The sequence below is a fragment of the Podarcis filfolensis genome (assembly GCF_964270895.1).
Source record: "Podarcis filfolensis genome assembly, chromosome: 10".
Lineage (NCBI taxonomy): Eukaryota > Metazoa > Chordata > Lepidosauria > Squamata > Lacertidae > Podarcis > Podarcis filfolensis.
This window is the reverse complement of record NC_139612.1, coordinates 63,956,181-63,972,896: the sequence shown is the minus strand read 5'-3', so window position 1 is coordinate 63,972,896 and position 16,716 is coordinate 63,956,181. Positions and strand designations below refer to the sequence as shown.

Genomic DNA, 16,716 nt, shown 5'->3' with positions numbered 1-16,716 from the left:
ACTTTAATGTTTGCCATAAAATGCTGTGTATGATATTAAAATGCACTGATAGAATTTAATCGGACAAAGCTTTGAGTTCAAGCAAACATTGCCTCCTCCGTGATCCAGTGTGGGCACAATATTGCAAACCATAGTTTACAAATGGAGAACCAATCTCAGCAATGCATACACCTCTCCCACTTTCCAGAAAAAAAATCCACTCCTCCCTTCCATTTCCTTGTTTTACCTTAACCACTGCTTAGTGCCATGGTATGGGAGCCCCTCTTTTGACCAGAATTGGAAACCATGGTTTGAAATAGTTTTGCAAACCCTGGTCAAAAAGACACCTGGTTAAGCTTGGCCATGGTTGGTTGGTTGGTTGGTTGGTTGGTTGGTTATTTATTATTTATTTATTTATTTATTTATTTATTTATTTATAGTAGTGTTTATACACTGCCAACTCATGTAAAATGTCAAGGCACTCCAGTGGACCAAAGAGGAAGGGCACATACCTGACACTGGCTCTGATATGCAAGCTATGGTTTGCAAGGTGGCAGAACTGAATTTGCACCAAACCATTATGCTGTTCAATTAAAATGTTAATGTCTTCCTGACTTGATATTCTTTCCAGGTAGATGCAAACAGAAACAAAACTAAAACCAGCCATGTTTTAGATTCACATATTGCCTTCCATAAAACAGTCTGTTTGACTGTAAAATATATTCTTCGTTTTGCTGATTGACCACGGGGGCAAGAATATTGAAACTTTAAAAAATAGTCTTGGTTTGCTGTAACTTTCATGCCTCAGGTCTATAATGAAAATGTGCTTCAGCCTTTGTCTGTGTATTTAGATTTGCTTCATTTGGAAACCTTTTAAGTTGTAGCGGTAGTAATAATAATGATGATGATGTTTGGATGAAATTGAGTGGAACATGCTGTTATTTTTTTTCCAAAACAAAACAAAAACCCAAGTTTCCAAACAATGCTAGGCTAAAAAAAAAAAAAAGCTTAAAAAATCAATGTACTTTTAAAGTCATTAGAGATCACAGGCAAAATGAGGCTAAGCCATGATAGCTAAGCTTTTAGTATGTCTCAGTATTGCTGTGAAATCACCTTGAATCTGCACTATTTCGCATCCGCTTTTTGTGGGAGGCACCTTTGGAGAATGTAAGAACAAATGCAAATTTCCAATGACATTTTTATTAGTTAGAACTAAGGCAGACGTGTAAATAGGTTCGCAGACATTTACTGGCCTGCAAAATCTTTTCCTAGGCTGCTGGCAGAAGTCGGATGGAGATTTCTGCAGTCTTGCAGCAACCCACTGCTTTTCTATGCTGGGAACAGAGGAAGTGGCAGAATGCTAAATCTCTTTCACCCCCTCGCTCACTTGCCTCCATGAAATCCTATACACTCACCTGCATGCAATTTCTTCTATCCTGTATCTACCAGATTATTGCTTAAATACAAGGCTAAGTGAAAAGTGAAAACCAGCTGAGCAGCATTAAAATCAATCTCCACAATTTACCAAATTTGCTACAAACAGGACAAATTCTGTCCCACCAAGGCCTGCCATTCCGCTGTTGTCTTTTCCTCCATCTAGGTCATGAGCATGATGCTCTTTCATGGCACACGTTTTCAAGTATGGAGCGCAATGTTCACTTTAAAATACCTTATTCCAAGGCATCAAAGTTGCACCAATCCTCTTGGCTTCTGAAGACAGTTATCTCTGTTTGGGGTGGGGTTGGGCAGTTAATTCACCCAGTGCCTCTTTCAAGTGTTTGGTGCACTGATCTCTTCTGCAATCTGAACAAGTGAAATTTGCAGCAAGCAGTTGTTAGGTAGCCATTGACGGTGCACACCCAAGACAACTGCCCAACAGTGGGAGTCTAGATGTTTGCAATGTCAGTCATAGGTTGGTTATCAGTTGTCGCATGAAAGCTGGCCACTGAACATGTGAAAATGTCCTTTGTTAGGAGTTAGGAATAAAGCTACACTATATTACGAAATGGGACGCAGGTGGCGCTGTGGGTTAAACCACAGAGCCTAGGACTTGCTGAACAGAAGGTCGGCAGTTCGAATCCCCGCCACAGGGTGAGCTCCCGTTGCTTGGTCCTTGCTCCTGCCAACCTAGCAGTTCGAAAGCACATCAAAGTGCAGGTAGATAAATAGGTACCGCTCCAGTGGGAAGGTAAACGGCATTTCCGTGCGCTGCTCTGGTTCGCCAGAAGCGGCTTAGTCATGCTGGCCACATGATCCGGAAGCTGTACACCGGCACCCTCGGCCAATAAAGCGAGATGAGCACCACAACCCCAGAGTCAGCCATGACTGGACCTAATGGTCAGGGGTCCCTTTACTTTACCTTTATATTCCGAAGTTGGTCCTTATAAGACCTCCCAAAACATTTCTAGCATTAACACAGCAACAGATCCAAACAAACCTCAGTCTCTACATAACATCTATGTGATCTTGTCCCTGAAAATGACATTATACCATCAGGATGTCTGAAGTCAAATCATCTAGCCAGCCAAAAGATGTAGAATAGGTAGATCATTAACATTTATCTAGGGTTCTAGAATTGCAGTATTTCCTTCAAAGGTAGCACATTGAATGCATCCACACGAATTACTGGAAAATAAATGCATTGACAAATATCCACATTAATGGGGTTCTCATGAATCCACTCACACCTTGAAAAGACGTGTTTAGTGATCAAGGCTTTGCGCTGGCTAGCCCTCCCCAGCCAAGCTCCCTGCTGGCTTCACAGCAGTGGTACAGTGGCCCTGTGCATGAATCAATGCCTCTACGCAAGGGAGAATGCTGGGCCAATCAGGATACCTCTTTGTGTGGAGAAACCCTAACCCTATCCAAAGTGATATGCAAACTGAAACACAGCTATCCTGCAAACCTTACACCTTTCCGCATTTTGTGATGTGGGTCTCCAACCAAATTATGTGTACAGAGATATGTGCATTTTAAAAATCCATATGTTAGTGGGGGTGGGGAAGCATATACACCCTTGTGCAAATTAATTGAAACAAACAATGTAGTTTATTGTACAAAACTCACATATACATGTACAAAATTCACATATATGTACATTAGTAATGGCTATGACCGCCACTATTTTTAAGAAGCACTTGAACACAGTTTGGCATGGAGTCTACTAGTTTTGAACAGTCACTGTTGATTTTTGGATCCCTGTACCATACTTGAATCCGTGCCTGAATGAGCTTCTCCATAGTCGTACAGTCTGCAGCACAGAGGTGACTTTTGCATATAGCCCACAAGTTCTCAATGGGATCTACGTCCGGGGAGTTCCCTGGCCAATCAAGTACCTGTATTTGCTGCTCTGTCATGAATTTCTTCACCACTTTCGACGTGCGACAGGGGGCTAGGTCCTGCTGCAATATCCCAGTACAGTCAGGATACCTCTTTTCCAGCTCTGGAATAACACTCCTTTGTAGAACCTCAATATATTGCGGCGAGTGCAACATTCCTTCTATTGGCTGCAGGCTTCCGACACCATAATGATCAACTGACTTTTCGTGTTTGTTTTGAGTACAGATAGAAAACATGATTTGTTTCCATTAATTTGCACAAGGGTGTAAAATGCATTATACGTTGAAGAAAATCGCCTGCAAGAAGGTGTGCATCGGGCAAAACTGTGCACAAAAGATGTGTATATTGGGAGGAGTTGGCGCTGAAACGCTGGCAAATTTACATGTGGGGTTTGTTAAAAACCAGCAAACTGATGTGGAAATGTGGAAAACTAAACTGAAGACTGGGAAAAATGAAAAACAGAGAGAAACCAAAGTACACAGGGTTGCCCACACCTAGTACAAATGTAGGACCCTTCACGCTTTCAGCCCATTTGTATATGCCCCCCCCCCACTGTTTTAACGCTGTTCAGCATCCTTTCATTTTCCTGGCTTCTGCTTCTCAATACCATTTTCCTCCTTTTTTGTCCTCCCTGTCCTCAGCTTCACTTCGCCTACGCAAAGGGTAGGAAACCTTTGACCTTGGCACAACAGGCAAGGGCCCTGGGCCCAGTTCTGAAGCCTTCTTGGCAAGTGACCAGTTCAAGCCACTGGAAAGAGTGATCTGCTCCTGTCCTAGCAGAAGGAGGAAGGAGAGAAGGAATGATAGAAAGGGATGCCACAGAGAAAGAGAGAGATGGGCGCAGCAGAAAAAGAGAGACCCAATTTGGGCTCTGGCCCTCCTGCCTACTACCAGCATGTGAACCCAGACAGAATGCAACCAAGGGGGGGGGGGAGAGAAGCTAAAGGTTCCCCAACCCTGACCTGTACAGTGGTACCTCTGGTTACGTACTTAATTCGTCCATTCTTAACCCGAAACCATTCTTAACCTGAGGTACCACTTTAGCTAATGGGGCCTCCAACTCCCGCCGTGCCGCCAGCACAAGATTTCTGTTCTCATCCTGAGGTAAAGTTCTTAACCTGAGGTACTACTTCTGGGTTAACGGAGTCTGTAACCCGAGGCGTTTGTAACCCGAGGTACCACTGTACTGTCATTTAACACAGTTGTCTTTTGCAACCCACATGATTTTGTTTCTACACGTTTGTGAAATCATCTCATCCGATGCAGTGCCATGATGTCATCAGCGGTGTCATAATACCATATACAAAAATAAAATAAAATGGCAGCATGGAAAGTGGAGGCCAAGGAAGAATGAGCCAAGAGTTAGGGAAAGAGTGACAAGATGGGTAGCATCGAAGCAAGGCACCATAAATGAAAGGCTCTTTTGGAAATATGTGCCAAATTAGGTACATTCAGTGCAGTCCATTTGTTTGATCATGCTTGCCACCATGCAGCTAGTCAGATTGATAAAGTGCCATGGAGAATCATTTTATCCGTTCGCCTAGGCTGGCAGCCTTCTATTTTTTCCCTGGAATTATGGCTGTCATTTTCTATTCACGATGCGGAAACAGCAAAACTCTTTGCATTTATTTATGTGTTTCAACCTGCTCCCATCTTTGCGTACACATGTGCACACTTGAACAAATGCGATGGCCTGGATCAGACCAATTAGCTTTTGAGGTCATGTGTTGTGTTTGGTTTAAGCATTTACTACCAGTGTTTTATTTTGGGGTGAGTAAAAATCTCATCCACACAAACACGCTTACACTTGCAGAGTTGACTGACAAGAGTTTGGGGATTATTTAAAGTAATGTAACTTATGCCTCTTCCTCAGTCCCACACCCCCTGCATAATCTTAGAAAGTGTAGTCAACCTGAAACTTTCATAGTGCAAAAGCAGCAGCCGCAGACCAGAGACGCCCTCCCCACTAGTATTTTAAGCTATAAACCCACCACATCTACACTGTAGTTTTTGCTATGTCGTTGGTCAATGCTTAATTCGGTTACTAAACCATGTGTTTGTCCATGAAGCAAGCAGTCTTTTCACCGTGGCTTTAAACAAATAACCTCTAAGTTCCCGGACATCTTAAATAAACGACCGACAAGGAATAGGAGATACATCTGAAAGACCATCATTGGTTTTCAAGCCCTGCTGCTTAGAAGAGTGAAGGGAAAACAACCCCAATGCGTTGCTGTCATTTTTCTCACCCAAAGTCAGCCCCCCCCTTCCTTCCTCTCTCTTTCTCTTTCCTTTCCTCCCTCCTCTCCCCACCCTACCAATCTATGGTCAGATCAGTGAGCCAGCATTCTGCTGAGCCAAATAAATTAGAGAAGTGGTTTTTCTTTTCTTTTTTTGGTTTGGTTATTTTATTTTTTTAATTTTATGTACTACGGAGAACAGTGTCGTCTTGTGGCCGTTCTCGTAGACTGTGTTGGTTTAACAAGCGTCCAACCCTTCTGTCTTGTTGTTTTTTTGTCTTTCCTGCTCCCTGTCCCCTTGTTCCCACAGGCTGTGCGTTTGTCACGTTTTCGACAAGGGCAATGGCACAGAATGCAATCAAAGCCATGCACCAGTCTCAGACCATGGAGGTACAGTACTGTATCATCTGCCCTTTCTTTGTTTTTCTTTGTGCAAATGATTGAGAATGTAAAGCCATGCTCTCCCGGAGAAGATCAGACGCATGACAATCACAGACTTAAACTTCTGCCGACTCCCTCCGCTCTTTTGTTTCCCCTTCTCTCTGACATTTACTTCCCTTAATTGTCTGAGAATGTAGGATGATCTCTCTTGCTGCCATTTCACAATATGGTGGCATTCAACAGATAATAATATAGTTCGTTGAAATACCACTTTGCCCATCTGGCAAGCTACGTATACATTTAACACACTGGATTTTCCTTTATATGTATATATTATTTTAAACAAGCCACGCTCCAGTCAAAAATTTGTACTGGCCAAGCGACATGGAAAAGGGCAGGGTTTGGGCTCCCCTTCCCCTGCATACAAGTATACTGTAGCTACCCAATGAAAATTCAAATTATGTCAGAAAACAACAAATTACTAGTCTCTCTCTCAAGAGAGAGCAAATATCTACTCCATCTTTGGCTTGCACTGAAAGTGTTTACTTGCCTAAATAAAGGTGTGTCCCCCCCCCAACCCCAGTCTGTGATTTATGTCATGGTCTTTCAGAATTTTGCACAAAAGAGCCTCACCAGTCAACTATGTCTTATTCTGGATCTTCTAATTTAATCATTTGAGAATGCATGTTATATTGTATTATGTATACTGTATCTGTGTATTGATTATCTCCTCTAAAAAAAGCATTTTGGTGTAATGTGCACTTGTTTCTTGCTTTTTTTTTGTATTCTCTTTTCTTTTCAAATGAGGATTGTTCAGTTTCCTTGAATAATATTTTTTCCCCTTTTGCAATGCTCTACTTTCCCAAAGCATGCTGGGTACTAAAATGAATCCCAACAGTGTGTCTGTGTCATTGAACTGCTTTGTATAATGAGCAAAGAAAAATATAAAAGTGCATGGAAATGTCACTGTCTTCTGTATTCTCCAGAAATATTGATATTGGCATTGCAAAGCTATTGTCTTTCCGATCTCTCCTGACTTTAGTTGAGATTATTTTGATATTTTATAATCAATGTGTTTTTCTTTCCAGTGCTATCCATTTTTAAGGCATTGAGAGTCTACATCTTTAGATGTGACTCCTGCCACAGAAAGGAACCCAGTTGTCTTCACTATTAAATGGCATTTAAATAGAAATGTTGATATAAACAAAAACAAAAAACAGGAACTTTAAAAAATAGAAACCTCTTTGGGTTCAATGAGACACCCTTCCTCTTTTTGCATGTCCTAAATCTTGTAATGTTAGCAATTCACATTTTATTATGTATTGCCTCTCGAGAAAAGGGGAGGGCTATATTGGCCTAATTTAATGAGGCTCCTGAACCCAACCTGGTTGGAGAAGATTTGAAATAGGAATGTATTAGAACCTCAGAGGTATGGAAGTTTGTTTATTGATATTAATTTATATACCGCTTATGTGCCAAAGTGGCTTTTAAGTTACCTGTAACCACCCAGAATCATAGCACAACAGACTTCCACAAAGCACAGTGGAACTGACCCAACTTCTCCCCTTCCCTTCAGCATCCCATCCACCTTCAAAGTCTGCATACAACCCCTAATTCTTAGAGCAACTTTGCCATCCTGGCTCCCTCTAGACACTTTGGATTACAACTCCCTTCAGCCCTAGCCAGCAGCTGTGACTGGGCCTGGTAGGAGCTATCATCCAGAACATCTGGAGAGTGCAAGGTTCATACCCCACAAGCGTCTGAGGGAAAAAGGGACATCCCGTTTTTTATTGCGAGAGAATAGTTGTCATTTTGGTTGCTGTGATTTTTCACGATTTCACAGTGTGATTCCACACATACACCCCCCCCAAAAAATAATATGCTTTTCTCAGGGCTGTAATCTTGTGTGGCACCTCAAAATGCACATTTTTGGGTGTTGTGCCCCCCAAAAGCATTGGGGGGAGACCGTGGCACGAAACACCATGCTCTCGCCCTAAAAAAATGGGAAGATGTTGTTTGGGAAAGTGGCACCCCATATTTTGGTTTCAAAGTGTTAGAGGGTGAGCAGGCCATTTTACAACCAAGGGGGGAACTTGGCCCAAACATAATGTGAATGGGATGGGGTGCCATTTTTAATGTGGCCTTTCAAAGACCTGGTGTGTTCTAATGAATTTCATCTATGTCTGAAGATAGATTCTTAAAGTAATGTTCCAACGTGTTGTCAATTCTCCTTTTGCTTTCTCACTATCTTCAGACATGGGCGGAACTCCTGAGAGTATACCAATGTCTTCTGAAAGAAAGCTCAGAAATGGTTTTCCATGTACTGCTGAAAGGAGAAGCACAAAGGCTGGATTTGACAGAGAGAAAGAATTAATGGGATGGAGACAGACAAAAACTGTAAAATTATAAAATGGGGAAATACCTGCTCATCTTAAGATAGTGAATAGGATGGCGGGAGGAGAGAATATATTGGTTTAGGTCAATATACTATTATGTTATCCCTTCCTTGGTTATTAATGTCAACACTATTATGGTAAAAGAGTTGACTTTCAATAGCTAATATTAAATCTGGACACTCAACCAGAAAGTATAGTGCCGCTGGCACTTTGATTTCATGTTTAATGCAAAGAGAATTCTTTTCAAATGGAAGATTATATATTATGCAATCAGGTTTCAACTGAAATAGTGACGTTATTTTCTGTCCCTGATTTCATTATTTTCACTTCTTCAGTACACTCCACAACATATTTTTCAGTGCAAACACAAAATCCAAAATGATGAGACTGAAAAATGTTCATAGGAACAAGTTTCCCCAAAAGTTAATGGCTTCTTAGATTGCTATTTAATCCCCTATGCATATATATGTGTGGTAGACAGATATATATGTGAAGTTATGCTCAATTATTTCATTAGTCGAAGGCAACTAATTTTGTTTTTTTTATCATGGAAAAAATTAGGGCAATAACAATTATTTTCCGATACGAAGCCACTATGCTATGTATGATTTCAATCTTTGTGATGTTTGTGCTCTTGAAATTCTTCCCTGATGAAATATGAAGCAGACTGGTGGGGAGCGGGGTCGGATTATAGATTCACAAAATGCTGCAATATTGTTTTATACAATTTACTGCCAGTTAGCATTCATAAATACAATATTGGCTGTCATGTGGAGCTCAGAGCTGAAAGACTGTAGACTTGAACTGCTATCTCATATTCCTGTCCTTGAAATTTATTTCTGCTTCATTTGAAAGAGATTTTAAGAGTCCTATTCATTCATCTGTGTACTGGGAGTATGCAGTAAGCTGCTTGTATCTCCTACAAAATCTGACATGAAACAGAATCCAAATTTGCCATGTTACCTATTCTATCATTTAAACTGGGGGGAAGAGGGGGGAAAGCTTCAATTTATAGTGAAGGCAAGAAGATATTTTTTTCATTAAACTTTAAACTACTTGGAGGAAGCAATGATGATGCCTTGATGACTTCTCTGTAATCTTTACAGACCATTGTTTGATCACCTCTGTGCACCTAATTTTTACTCGTCCCCTACCCCACCTCCAAAACAGAAAAAAACAGACATTTTCCTACAGTCATTTAAGCAGATGTGATCCTGTGAGAAATACTGCTATTGTTCCAGGGTGCAATCCATTGCCATTAAAATAGATGTTTCTGCACTGTTGTGATTGCAGCCATCCACCCCAAACCATCGATTTCTACACATAATAATTAGGACGCCAGCATATCACTGAGTTGCTTCTGCACAAGGCAAATTATCGCCACAGTTTCATCTCATAATTTTTGATTGTAAAATTGATCATCGTTCTACTATGGAGCTCTTCGGAGAAAAGCACACTTTGTTTATTAATTTTGGGGGTGAAAGGAAAGAAAGAACAGAACTTCTCTTGCATGGTCTGTTGCTTAATCCTTAAAAAGTTTACTTGACATTACGACTGCTTAAGACTACAACCTTAGACTTCCAAAAGAGACCGCACAGTGCCCAAGGAAAAAGATGATTTCAGCCTGTATAACCTTTGGGGCACTTTGAACGTAACACTAAACTGTGGTTTGGCTTTACATGAACAAACCTGCTTGTGCCTTGACTTGCACACTCTTCCCTCTTTTATACTCCTGTGGGGTGCAGTAGAGGATGGGCTAGGGGGCATCTACTTCTGGTTTTAAACCAACCAGAGTTCCCTAATAGATCTGAACTTGGGTTCTCCAGTTAGTCTAAACCACAGAGTGGAGTTTATTCCCCCACCTTTTGCTAGACTACAACGGTCAGCATTCCTGACCACTGGATATGCTGGCTGGGACTGGCTGGAGTTGGAGTCTAACAATATCTCAAGGGTTCTAGTTACAGGTAGGTAGCCGTGTTGGTCTGCCATAGTCGAAACAAAAAATAAATTCCTTCCAGTAGCACCTTAGAGACCAACGAAGTTTGTTATTGGTATGAGCTTTCGTGTGCATGCACACTTCTTCAGATACACTGAAACAGAAGTCACCAGACCCTTATATATAGTGAGAGGGTGGGGAGGGGTATTACTCAGAAGGGTGGTGGGAATTGGTGATTGGCTGATAGGTGTGGTAAACCTGTTGACTGTTAATGACTGCAATTGGTCTTACAGGAAAAAGCAAGGGGTGAGATGGCTAAAAACATTATACATGATGGTTTTATCATGTATAATGAGATAAGAATCCAATGTCTCTATTCAGACCAGGTCTCTCCATGGTTTTAAGTTTGGTAATAAGTTGCAATTCAGCAACTTCTCTTTCCAGTCTATTTCTGAAATTCTTTTGTAATAAGACAGCTACAGTGGTACCTCGGGTTAAGAACTTAATTCGTTCTGGAGGTCCGTTCTTAACCTGAAACTGTTCTTAACCTGAGGTACCACTTTAGCTAATGGGGCCTCCCGCTGCCGCCGCTGCACAATTTCTGTTCTCATCCTGAAGCAAAGTTCTTAACCCAAGGTACTATTTCTGGGTTAGTGGAGTCTGTAACCTGAAGTATCTGTAACCCAAGGTACCACTGTACTTTGAGATCTTGTATAGAAAGTCCTGAGAGATTGAAGTGTTCTCCTACTGGTTTCTACATGCACACGAAAGCTCATACCAATAGCAAACTTAGTTGGTCTCTAAGGTGCTACTGGAAGAAATTTTATTATTTTTTATATCTCAAGGGCTGCAGGATCCCCACCTCTTAAAGTGAGTGAGCAAGCCAGGAACATGAACCATAGTTTCCTCTAGCTATAGTTTGCTTTAATCAGATTTCTCCTCCCAAACAAGTTCAAGTATAACAAGAAATCTGCAACTTTCTCGTTCTTCCTTCTTTCCCTCCCTCCCTCCCTTCTTCAGAACCAACGATACATAACAGAACTAGCTTTTCCTCAAAACAGAGTTAAACTATTTAATTCAACTTAATTAATTAATTAAACTATTTTAATTCAACTAATGCTCACTTTAAACTATATATTAATGCTATCTCTAAAAAGATATTAAAGAGTGTCCTATTGAATGCAGGAGTATCAAGCACTCCGAATCATTCCCTCTTTCGCTGCTGAGTTGCATAGAAATCCAAACTTTTGCACACCTTTACATGAGTCATTTAATCAATTAAATTAATACAGGTCATGTCAAGATGGTTCTGTGGGCGGGGAAACAGAAAAAGGAAAAAAAACAGACTCATGTAAATGTATGCTAGAATGAATTTTTTCCCACCAATCTGTCCAATCGCAGGGCTGCTCTTCACCAATAGTCGTGAAGTTTGCTGATACCCAAAAGGACAAGGAGCAGAGACGTTTACAACAGCAGCTGGCACAACAAATGCAACAGCTCAACACTGCCACCTGGGGGAATCTTACAGGTCTTGGAGGACTTACGCCACAGTACCTGGCTGTAAGTAATCATTAAATTTGATTATGAGCACTTTCAAAGCAAACTTGCGATACTTAGCAGAATATGTCTTAAGCATAGCAGGGAATATCTGTTTCATTAAGCTGTCATGTAAATTGACAGCACTGTGTTAAGGACGGCAGCGAGGGCTGAAGAGAAATTTGGGGAAATGATCCACGTGCATTTTCTCAAATTTACATGGTTACATTTCACAATCTGAATTTCAAATGCTGATGCTTAAGTGAAATTCTGAGTGAATGCTCAGTTTTTCAAGGTGCGGTATGTTCAGGTGTGCAGATATGAGTGTGAGTGTCAGAGAGCTGATCTATTTGATACTGGTACTATTTCAATGGCAAATATGGTGTGGTTCACTGTGGTTTGTGTTGCTGTGGTTTGTTGGTTGGCTTGTTCATTTTGTTTTGCTTTATTTTGTTTTGTCTGAAACACTCAGTTCTGCATATGTCTCTCCTTCAGTCCTGTCATACACACACACACACACACACACACACACACACACACACACATACAGCAACCAAAAACTATATTCCTGAAAGTTGAATATGAACCTTTCAGAGAAATTGAAAGATCCCTGACATTCTTAATTATATGTGCAATTCTGGCTAGTTTTGGAATCCAGACCCCTTCTATTTGAAATCCTGTACATTTCATACATACATTTCATGTTACCCTTCATTTCATTTTGAAATGTGCCCTCTGAAAATGGCTATTTGCAAAAATGCTCTGTAAGCTAACAGCACAATCCTACGTAATGTCTACTCAGAAGTAAGTCCTGTTGAGTTCTGTGGGGTTCATGCCTAAGACCTTGTGGCCTAACATTGCAATTTCTCTGTATATTTACTGAGAAACAAGTCTCACTAAATTCAATGAAGCTTACTTTTGAGTAGACATGTATCAGATGTCACTGTAAATTACTCCACAAGGTCTCCTTTGCATGGCAGAAGGTGAGCAAGTTGATGATCAAAACTTTATTTGCACTTTGTAAGGAAAATGAAAAAGAGAAAATTATTTGAAAAATGATTGGAGGGAGATTGCTCACTTTCTGTAATGCAGAGATATGAAATGATGGATGCATTTGGATAAGAGTGTTCACCGTGATGCATTTGAGGGAGGAAATTTGCCCTTCAGTGGGCTGCAGACTCCTTATTTTAGCAGTGGGGATTTAGCCATCCTAAAAGTCTTGCACTTGTACACATGGTTCAAAACATGCATGCATCACAGACTTTAAAATCAGAGTTTTAAAAAAATTAATGTGCAAAAAGGCAAAATGTTCACATTTTGGAACTGTACACAGAGAACATCCCAGGTTCAGGAAATGTCCCATCTGAAATCTTGGAAATCTGCTGGTAGTCATTGTAGACGAGATGGGCCCAGTGGTTTGAGTCAGGTTTACAGAAGCTTCCTATGGTCTTCTGGATTATGCTGCTACTTGCAAGAGGAGCTGATCCTTCCCAGATTGTTGTAAATTTATTCTTCACCATCCAGACCATAGCTGGATTCTTGTGAGGAATCCTATTCGGAATAAGGGAATTTCCCTTTAAAAGGGGGAAAAGTTGACCGCTATGATCCAGACTCCAAACCAAAAGTAGGCCTAGCTAAGTGAAAAACAGCCGAGGAGAGAAGGAATTTGTAGGGAAGAATGAGAAGGCATGGGAGAGGTCAAGAAGAAGAAGAGTAGGAGAGTTTGGATTTGATATCCCGCTTTATCACTACCCTAAGGAGACTCAAAGCAGCTAACATTCTCCTTTCCCTTCTTCCCCTTCAACAAACACTCTGTGAGGTGAGTGGGGCTGAGAGATTTCAAAGAAGTCTGACTAGCCCAAGGTCACCCAGCAGCTGCATGTGGAGGAGCGGGGAAGTGAATCCGGTTCACCAGATTATGAGTCCACCGCTCTTAACCACTACACCACACTGGCTCTCTCAAGCACCCAGGCCCTCCCCAGCTGACCCACACCAGAATACCGGATCAAAAAATGGGACATTCTGAGTTCCAATCAGAAGTGTCCAGGATGTCCAGCTTAAATCAGGACAGTTGAGCAGTATGCATTACAGTACTGCATATGCATTCATTTAACATATAAACTTTATATTAAATAATTGGATATGAAATGATTAAGTGATTCCTTTGTGCACATTTTTCTCTCTCTGTGAGTCGGTTCAGATACAACGTTTTCTTCCCATCATCCAAGCCATGGTTTGGAGTGTTGGGAAAGAGTCCTCAGAGTACAACAGGACAGGGCAGGATCAACCAGGACGTTATAGAGTCAGGGTAATATGCACTTATATAAAACCACACGTACAGTAAACTATATTCTATGCCAAGAGGAGCTGAATACAATATTCAGATTTGCATTCGTTCCTCATTTTGCACAACTTATTCTCAGGTGTTGGGGGGCACACAAAGCCAATAATAATAATAATAATAATAATAATAATAATAATAATAATAATTTATTATTTATACCCCGCCCATCTGGCTGGGCTTCCCCAGCCACTCTGGGCGGCTTCCAAAAAAAATTAAAATACTGTAATACATCAAACATTAAAAGCTTCCCTAAACAGGGCTGCCTTCAGATGTCTTCTAAAAGTCTGGTAGTTGTTGTTCTCTTTGACATCTGGTGGGAAGGCATTCCACAGGGTGGGTGCCACTACCGAGAAGGCCCTCTGCCTGGTTCCCTGTAACCTCACTTCTCGTAGGGAGGGAACGCCAGAAGGCCCTCAGCGCTGGACCTCAGTGTCCGGGCTGAACAACGGGGGTGGAGAAGCTCCTTCAAGTATACTGGACCGAGGCCGTTTAGGGCTTTAAAGGTCAGCACCAACACTTTGAATTGTGCCCAGAAACGTACTGGGAGCCAATGTAGGTCTTTCAAGACTGGTGTTATGTGGTCCCGGCGGCCGCTCCCAGTCACCAGTCTAGCTGCCGCATTCTGGATTAGTTGTAGTTTCCGGGTCACCTTCAAAGGTAGCCCCACGCAGAGCGCATTGCAGTAGTCCAAGCAGGAGATAACCAGAGCATGCACCACTCTGGACCTCCCTGTATTGGACCTCCCACTCCTAACCACTCAGCTACCCTTCCTCCATCCCCCTAGCTTCTAAGTTTTGCATTATCCAAATATTGTGTTGGATCCAGGCTATGTTAGTCGGCCTTGGTTCAAAGTGAAATCAGTGAGATAAGTTGGTCCCACAGGTTTCGATAGGAGCCAAGTTCAACTAAGTGAGTGGATGGATCCAAACCATTTTAAACCTATTCTCACAGTAGTAAGGACTAGAAACTTGAATTTGTTTGGGGGTTTTTAAAGGAAATGCAAGCAGGGAATACACATAGCTCTGTGTGAAGTTAAGCCCGCAGCCCCTCTCAGAATGGTTTGGTCTTGTGCTGAATGCCTTTAAAACCCTCCTTTCCCCCAGGTTCAGATCATAGCAGATGTTCCTTTATTGTGTTGATACAGACAGTTGCCGCTCCAGTAGAAAAGGGTGCAAAAATGGGCCAGCGATATCTTTGTAGGAGATCGTCTTTTCACTGGCTTCCTGATGAAGAATTTTGCTTACCTTGAAAGGCAGCGGCCCAATTCACACATTACTCAGATGTGCTGCATTTCCATGGTGACAGCGGAGCAAGGTTGCACTTCCAGCCCCCATAATATCACAGCTACTTTCTGCAATAATTGCAGGCTGCACTTGATTTTCTGCAGAGGAAGCCCTCTACTCGTGCATCTGCTCACACGAACCAGCTCTCCATGATTGTGCAGCCGTCTCAGTCATGCAGAGCCTCTACACCCACGTAGGTGCTGGCTTAATCATAGGCATTTCTCTGCAAACATCCATGTGCAAGGTGCAATTAATTCTAAACGCAGGTGCAATGTAGGGGGCTTAAAGCTTGTCCCAGCTCCACAGTCAACAGGGAAATGCTGTGTGCGTGAAGAAGGAATGAATGGAGCTTGTATACAGCTTAACATTCCAAACTATGGAATGCATTGCGGAGGGTTGGACTAGATGACCCATGGTGTCCCTTCCAGTTCTACAATTTTATGATTCAATGGCCCTGTGAAAGATGTTGCCTCACCTCACTTTGTATGACTTTTTTGCATAACACGAGCAGTACCTGTATCCATTTTGGGGCAGGTTGTGCTGAACATGATGAGTAGAATACCCTGGGCAGGAAGGGTGGGATTTAAATTTAATAATAAGTAAACACAGCCAAGCAGACCATAATATGCAGTGGGGAATCACAGGGTAAGAATGTCTGGATCTGTGCATATCTGTCGCTAGAGCCTGGTCTGCACATGCCTGAATATCTGTACACTTGATGTCTGTACACTGAACGACTTGTATACATGAATTGTATCCATTGAAAAAACAATGTATTTGCATCGCCGTAAATGTTCTGTTTGTGGTGTCATGTCTCTAGTGGGCCGTTCACACATGCAGGTCACCACCTGATGTCGCAGTCGTCAGGTAGTAAGCATGCATCTGTGCGCATAGCGCTCTGCGTGGCTTCTTTGGCTTGCCTGAGGAAATGCAGTTCTGGGAGAAAGAGGGGCTCCTTATTTTAAGGGGTGCCCAAAATACTATTCAGCACGGGGTCCTCAGGCCCTTTGACTTAGCATTTCCCCTCAGGCATGCTGGATGAAGCAAAGTTGTACACTCTCACCTGAACATACACCACAAAAGATGCCCAAGCGATAAGCCTCTGTTTTAAGTGGGGAGGTGGAAAAATAGACTGTGATTGACGGAGATGAGTTATGGTAACTGCTAGACTGCAGAGGGCAATGATTAGTCACGCTACGTCGGGCTGAAATAGATTTAACACCTGGCTGTTAAAAAGAGTAAATTGATTAATTGTTTTAAAGCAGCAATGTTATTGAGTTTCCCC

The 16,716-nt window shown here is 41.9% G+C and overlaps 1 protein-coding gene across 50 annotated transcripts in view; it reads left to right on the top strand.

Annotated features, from left to right (window-relative positions):
* CELF2 (CUGBP Elav-like family member 2) overlaps positions 1-16,716 on the top strand; it is a 541,589-nt gene that overhangs the window by 469,746 nt on the left and 55,127 nt on the right. For all 50 annotated transcript variants that reach the window (XM_083572850.1, XM_083572830.1, XM_083572829.1 and 47 more), the window contains 2 exons: positions 5,866-5,945; positions 11,670-11,828. In XM_083572850.1, coding sequence (XP_083428976.1) covers positions 5,866-5,945; positions 11,670-11,828 — 239 coding nt within the window. The remainder of the gene's footprint in view (positions 1-5,865; positions 5,946-11,669; positions 11,829-16,716) is intronic.